The sequence below is a fragment of the Macrosteles quadrilineatus genome, unplaced genomic scaffold, assembly GCF_028750875.1.
Source record: "Macrosteles quadrilineatus isolate MER2022 unplaced genomic scaffold, UCM_ALF_1.0 Scaffold_2__2_contigs__length_208266976, whole genome shotgun sequence".
In the NCBI taxonomy this organism is placed as follows: domain Eukaryota; kingdom Metazoa; phylum Arthropoda; class Insecta; order Hemiptera; family Cicadellidae; genus Macrosteles; species Macrosteles quadrilineatus.
In genome coordinates this window covers 65,900,161-65,907,536 of record NW_026542595.1, presented here as the reverse complement: position 1 = coordinate 65,907,536, position 7,376 = coordinate 65,900,161, and the positions used below count along the sequence as shown (strand labels likewise).

Genomic DNA, 7,376 nt, shown 5'->3' with positions numbered 1-7,376 from the left:
TTATCGATGGAAATTCGACTAAGAGTATTAGCAGTTATGTTGTCAGTGCCTTTGCAATGTATGATTTTGAAGTTATATTCTTGGAGAATTAATATCCAGCGAGCTAGTCGATTATTTAGTAAGCGACAACTCTTAAGGAAAGTTAGGGCATGGTTATCGGTGATTATTGTTAGATTTGTTCCAAGGACGATATATCTAGCTTTTTGGAGACAGTAGATTATAGCAAGCAATTCTTTCTCAGTGGTGGTGTATCTTTGTTCTGCCGGTTGTAGTGTTCGCGACATGAACATAATTGCAGCCTTATCGCCATTTTCTCTTAACTGATATAGGTGACCACCGATTGCGTAGTCAGATGCATCTGTTTGGAGGTAGAATTCTTTAGTGGGGTCTGGATGGATTAAAGTGTTGGTTTGTAGGAAAAGTTGTTTGATTTTTGAAAATGTTTTATCATCATCTTCTGTCCAAATGAATTTATTTTTCTTAGAGGTTAATCTCATTAAAGGTTGTGTTGTAGCAGAAAATTTGTCAATGAATTTGTTGTATGTACTGCCGGGATTCTTCGGTTAAGGGAATCTGCCAGTATGAAGCTGTTAAGTCAATGCTACTTATAAATTTAGCACTTTTACACTTGCCCAAAATTTCGTTTACGCTTCGATTGCATTCGAAATCGGGAGTTATTATTTCATTTGCCCTGCGTGCATCGAGGCACAATCTAATCTCACCAGTCTTTTTGACGACAGGTATTATTGGATTAATAAAGGTACTTTTGCTTCTCTCTATCACATTTAATGCTTCCATCCGATCAATTTCCTTTTGAACTTGGTCTTGATATTGCTGCGGGACAGGGTACGAAGTAGTTTTAAAAATCTTAGGGTTTTCTACACGTAACTCATGTGTATACTTGTTGCATACTCCTGGCTGATCAGAAAAGATATGCTGATATTTATTTAATAAACTGCTTAATGTTTCACGTTCTTCTGCGGTTATGTACGTATTTGTTGCTAGGGAATTCTCTATTTCTTCTTGGGTTAATGTTTCATCTTCGATTGGATCTGTTTTTCTATTTTTGAAGTTATTTATTGTGCTATTAAATTTATTATATATTGGATCATCGTGATATACATCAAACGTTTCATCATTAAAATATTCATTATTTGGCCTATGGCTATCATTAATTATTAAGTGACATATTTGTCCCTCTTGGTTGCACATACAAAACTTCAAAGTAACATTGTGATTATTTATCTGCATATCTATTTCATTTGTGTTGAAATTCAGATCCATTTTAAGATTAGACAAAACATCTACTCCTAGTATTATAGGTTTTATTAGATTTGGTACAATAAGATATTCCAATGGCAAGGTGTGTTCTGCAATTGTGGTGGGAACGTAAATAATTCGAGAGACTCTTTTGGATCGCTCATTTGTAGCAGTTTTGATTACTGTGTTATTAACTGGAAATTCTTCAAATGGTGAAATTTTGGATTTGTTTTCACTGAACCAGGATTCTGATATACAAGTTATTGATGAACCAGTGTCGACTAATGCGTTTACTCTAATATTATTAAGTTTGATGCTAATTTCTGGGCAACTTATTTGAGTGAAATTTAGAGATTGATTATTTTCTGAATCATTTTCTAATAAGAAGTTCTTATCACACATTATACTTTGGGATTGAAGATGATTTATTTCATTACCGAGACTTTCATAAATAGGCGCTGTAATTTTAGAGTTAACTAATGATAATTGACCCTCTCGGTTGTCGCTTACAGCGCCGAACCGTTTTCCTGTATATTTGGTGCAGGATGAGTCTGTGGCTCGTAACTGTGTGATGATTGGTTATTTGGAGGAGCACTTGGCACGTAGTTATTTTGTCTCATTACTGCGCAAAGCTGAGCTTGTTCTTGGGTTGGGTGGTTTCTGTAGGTCCGTTGGTTGTTGTCACCGTTACGAGGAGGATATTTGTCTCGTTGATATGGTTTGTTTTCATGGTTTCGGTCGTAAGTAGGATGATTGTGGTTAGGACGGTAATTTTGATGGTTTGGATAACTTCTGTGTTGGTGATTGTTGTTGTATGAATTGTTGTGATATGAAGGTATCTTGGGTTGGTACGCTCTCTGATTTTCGTAGCGGCCATTTTGAGGATAATTAATTAATTAATTAATTAATTAATTAATTAATTATTAATTATTTTAAGATGGGGACGCCACTATGTGCGTATTTTAACCCAAATATGAGTGAAGGATGAGTGTAGGATGAGTGGCGCGATCTTGTAGTCTTGTTAGTGACTAAGGCCGACATGTTCCTTAGACACAGCTGTTAATTAATAGCCCATACAGCTAATGGCAACTAAGGGACCTACAGTTTATAGTGGAATCCGAACCACATTTTTCCTTGTAATTTACGAATTGGTCTAATTATCAGGATAGTACTGCGGATAGTCGTAGTACTCACTAGTGCGGACGTTAATCCACACCAGTGAGCATCGCATCCACAGTGCATCCCTATAAATATCCACAATTCGTGACCTCCTAGTAGCTGGATTACAGGACGACGCCACCCGTCCCAGTCTTGGGTTGTGTGCAAATGTTGCCACTGAACTGTCCAGTAAACAAAGTCTAAATGTTTCCCACTTATAGGTGTGTGGTTGTTGATTTGGAGTTGTCGGTCGGTTGTTGGATGAGCTGTTGTGATTCTGGTTGTTGGTGCGTGTCTTCTTTGGTCCGTCTTTGAGGTCTTCACGTTGTAGAAGTCTTTCTAATGCACGTACGGTGGTGATGTTTTGTACATTGATGCAGTCTTGTACGATGGAGTCAAATATCTCTGCCATCAGTGTCACGATTTCTTCTTCGGTTAGGCAAGGGCTCATAGATTGGAGTGAAATTACACGTTCTGTAAGGTATTCGCTGCGGCTGAGGGTACCATTTGACCGATATTTTTCTGATTCAATTTTGGCTCTTAAGCTGCGTTGTACTTCTCTTGACCAGTATTTAGCTTCGAATTCGTTGGAAAATTGTTCCCAGGAACTTAAGTCGGTCTTAACAAGTTGTAGCCATCTTGAGGCGGGACCTTCGAATGAAGTTTCTAGCAGGTCTTTGAGATATTCAATCGGGTCATAATTGCTGTTTCGCTCAAGTCCTCTGTCGTAATATCTTTTCAATTTATTAAGATATTCTTTTGGGTTGCCACTTCGGCCGTTGAATTTTGGTATTTGTCGGTCTTTCTCTTCATTTCCATTGCATATAATTTTGATTGGGCCTTGGAATTTTTCAAATGTTTTGCTCTGTTTGAGGGTTTCCACTTCTTGTTCACATTTAGTCAGATTTTGATTTAAACTTTGGATTTCAGCTTGCTGAGATTCTAAAGTTTTGTTTTGGATGGTGAGTTTTGGGAGAATTTCGTTTTGTATGATGGTCAAATTAGCTTTAGAATTCTGTTCGGATTCTTGCCTGGTTCGTTGAGAAAGTTCTTCAATTTTTTGGTCAAAATTCTGTTCATGCATTACCAATTGTGTTTTGACAGCAGATAGGATGTCATTTTGTCTCTGTTGATTTTTATTATCAGATATTAATTGTTGTTGTGTAAGATTATCAATGACGAATTGTCTCATTTGATCTTGTGATTCATCAATTTTTTGTGTGAGTTTTTCATTAAGTTTAATGATTTCCTCAGCTTGTGTTGTCTGAGTGATCTTAATTGAGTTTATTTCGATCTGGAATTTATTTTGACTTTCACGATTTTCTGAAATTTGAGTTTCTAGCGCGTTTCTGCAAGCTTGAATTTCTAGGCTATTAGCATCAATTTTATCATTGAAGCTTTGAGTGAGTTCAACTTTTAATTCATTGAGTTTGCTGTTGATTTTACTGTTAATTTCGGCATGGGATTCGTTAATTTTGCTGTCAATTTTAGCATGGGATTCGTTAATTTTACTGTCAATTTTAGCATGAGATTCGTCAATTTTGTTGCTCAATTTAGTGTCTAGTTTAGTCATGAGGGCAATTAAAGTATTAATATCTGATGGTGCAATTAGTGTTGATGTGACAGTTGCTGTTGCACCGACAGTTGCACTAGGGTTGTTCTGTTGCCGTGTTGATAGGTCTGGGTGACGTTCGTCGGCGTCGGCTATATTCGGTAACGATCGGCTGTGTTCGGGTGCGGGTGTCTGAGTTATTGATCCGCTAATGTGACCTTGGCTATCACCTGGCAGTTGGGAAACATTTAGACTTTGTTTACTGGACAGTTCAGTGGCAACATTTGCAAACAGACTTGTAGGAATGGGAATACTAGTGTCTGATTGGTCCATGGACTCGTTGCTTTCATCCTCTGTGTGTTGTGATGTTTGCTGTGGATGTGTTTTTTGTTCTGTGTGTTTTGTTGTGTGCGTGTGATGTCATCACGATGGCGACCTTCTTCTTCAATCTCGCTCTCGCTGTCAGTGTTGTTGTAGTCGTAGTCGTAATTTGGGTTTAGGTTAGAATTTTTACGGTTGGGTCTTAAATTATAACCTTTCTCGGCCATGATTAATTATTGTGCGAATTGTGCGTGATTAATTAGTGTTTTGTATAACGGTTTTGTATTGTTATTGGGGTTGGGAATATTAATTACGGGACGTACAATAGGCTGAGTTCTTACAATCTAGTACAACTTAAGGTTAACTTAGCCTAAATCGAAAATTGCAATATTTTATGACTACCGTAATATATCATTCGAAAGCCGACACGTTGGGTCGCCAAATTTGCTACGCACCATAAAGCTTTCTATAGACTTTCATAAACTTAGGCCTACAAAATTCCTTTGGCTATTAAGTTAGCCCACATTGAACTTGAAGTCATTTCTTTCTTAATAAAGATAATTCCTAATTTGTGTTTTATTTCTGTTTAATAAGGTAAGTTTTTATCTTAATCTTATAATATGAATTATTTTAAGAATAAATAGATTTGATAAGTTACAATATAAAATTTATTAATGAAATACAAATATAAGTTATTGGTTGAATTAGCTACAGGGTAAGTTAACAATGATGGTAAATTTTCAAAATGGTGGGGTTCCAAAGTGGATGAAAAGATTCTCTAGGCTTAGGCCTATATTGGGTTGGTTTCTTCTTAAGTACTGATTAATATTCAAATAGATGACCTCTTAATCTCAGGGAGGGGTGGTCGTGCCGGTTCGAATGATATATTAGGCTTCTTTAAAATGTAGATAATTTAATTTAGTTATTGTTCTGAAATAAGTTAAGCTAGGTTCATCGGTTCATGATGCTATTAATATAATAATGTTAATGTCCAAAGAAAGATTCCAAATGGTTTCACTGAATTTAATGAAATAAAATAGAATTTGAAGATTAAATTTTGAATAAAAGTTCAATTTGAAATATGTATATATCTTGATGAGTTGAGTTAATTTGGCCTAGTAGGCTATGCTGATTAAATGTCCAATGAAGATTAAATTTGTCCTTAGTTAAATAAGATGGATGATGGTTACCAAATTTGGAGTGTCTGTCTTCTTATAAATTGGTACTCTTCAATGCACTTGTCCAATACTTTTGGATGATGAGAAATTTAAATTTTAGGTTTTACTTTGGGATTATGAATTTTAGTTTAAATTAAACACAATTTCCAATAGAATGCAGGCCCACTTTTATAAACGGGCAGACTGGGCATATGCCCAGGGGCGCCGGTGGTTGGGGGGCGCCCGAGGGGTGCCCTGAACCCCCGCCCGCACTAGGAAAAATAGGGTTTTATCAGCCGGGATTTTAAAAATAAAATGGGCGATTTCAACTTCTAGTTAAGTGATTTTCCCTTATTTGCAAAAGTAAATAAATACAACAAAATTGAAAATACTCGACCTTTAGGTTATACCTCGTGTAGTCAGGGAAAAGCAGGCAGCAGTGTGAACCGGGTGCACTCACTACACTATCAGAGGCAGGGAGGCCTGCATGGTGGAAGGAAAATACATAGGTGTGCTATTCCCATCATATGCTGACGTCACTCAGATTGCAAACACTATTTTACCATTTAGAAAAATTGTAAAACAATAACAATCAAATCAAAACAAATACTCATATGGCAATACATCAGCTGATTTTTTGTTTTTGGATGACGTCTGCAAATTACGGGAATAGCATGTAGGCCAGCTGTAGTCTTCAGGCCTACAGTTGACGTGCCCCTCCTCTCCCTCACAGTCCCACCCCCATCCCCACAAGTCACAACTACCAACTACCGCGCGGCGCCAGTCCAGTACAGTAACTCCTCTCTCACTCTCAGTTGTCCGTGTGTTCGTGTTGTGCCTGCTGCACAGTCGTCAAATCAGTCACAACACAACCTAAACTGTGACAGTCACTATAGTCAGTGTTGACACTCACACTGCAGTTAGTGAACCAGTAATAAATAAATAGAGAAGTGTTGATACAATTAAGTAGGCCTATAAACAGTGAAAAATGCATAAAAAACCTAGTGCAGCCGAGAGCCGCAAGCGGTTGGCTCAAAGATAACAATCTCAAGAAGCAGTTTTAAAGGAAGTGAAATGTATTAACCAGTATTTCCATTGATACGGATTTGAAAAGTCCCTCCCGAAACAAAACTGGTAAAAAAACACGCTAATGTATAAATATATATATGCATAGGCCTATAGTAGAACCATGGAAAAAACATACACTCCTTAGTGGAATCTCGTTCAGTACGTGTGTAATACAATGAACTGCACACTGTACTGTACTGAACAGTAATCAAATCACTGCGTAGTGCATTAAGCTATTGGCGCAGGGCAAGAGGCATTCGCATAGCAACTACTGTCAAGTTCTTTGCACTCGCCCCAATTCAATCGATTACCACTTACCATCTTTTTTGTATATTTACCGTCTTGTGAGGAACAGTATAAGCGTAAATATATATATCTTTTAAGTGTTATAAGACGTTTCTCTTATTTACTTTCCGTAACCCCCAACCCACCTGCAGTTAATTTTGGCGAACTGATCAGTCAACCCCCCTTCCCTCTTCACCTCCCTACACTGCTGTGGTAAAAAACCTTTATAGTTATATATATATATATATATATAAGAGGGGCGCTACTTTTGGGTTTGCCCAGGGCGCCACTGACCCTTAACGCGGCCCTGATAGAATGATGTTCACACTGTGAAGAGTTGGCAGGATCTGGGGAGAGGCAATGGTAGAAGCTCAGGAAGTCCATGTCCATTGTTGAAGTGATGTACAGCTGGTTAATTTACATGAATGACACTTGCCACAGTAATTTTGATTTTCTTTGGATAATTTTGAAAAATGATACTATTGTTACAAGTCAGGAGCCCCGCGCAACAATAGCCAGGCGCCGTCTCTAAAGGGTTGTTTGTTTACACGGTTCTCCGAACGCGCCAGTGATAG

The 7,376-nt window shown here is 37.6% G+C and overlaps 1 protein-coding gene across 1 annotated transcript; it reads right to left on the bottom strand.

Annotated features, from left to right (window-relative positions):
• Positions 1–1,766: 1,766 nt before the first annotated feature.
• Positions 1,767–4,518, bottom strand: LOC128984352 (putative uncharacterized protein DDB_G0279653). Its single transcript, XM_054403660.1, has 3 exons — positions 4,267–4,518; positions 2,634–3,712; positions 1,767–2,052 (listed from the first exon to the last, which is right to left on the bottom strand). The coding sequence occupies exons 1-3, from the start codon at positions 4,516–4,518 to the stop codon at positions 1,767–1,769; spliced, it is 1,617 nt and encodes a 538-aa protein (XP_054259635.1).
• Between the last annotated feature and the right edge of the window lie 2,858 nt (positions 4,519–7,376).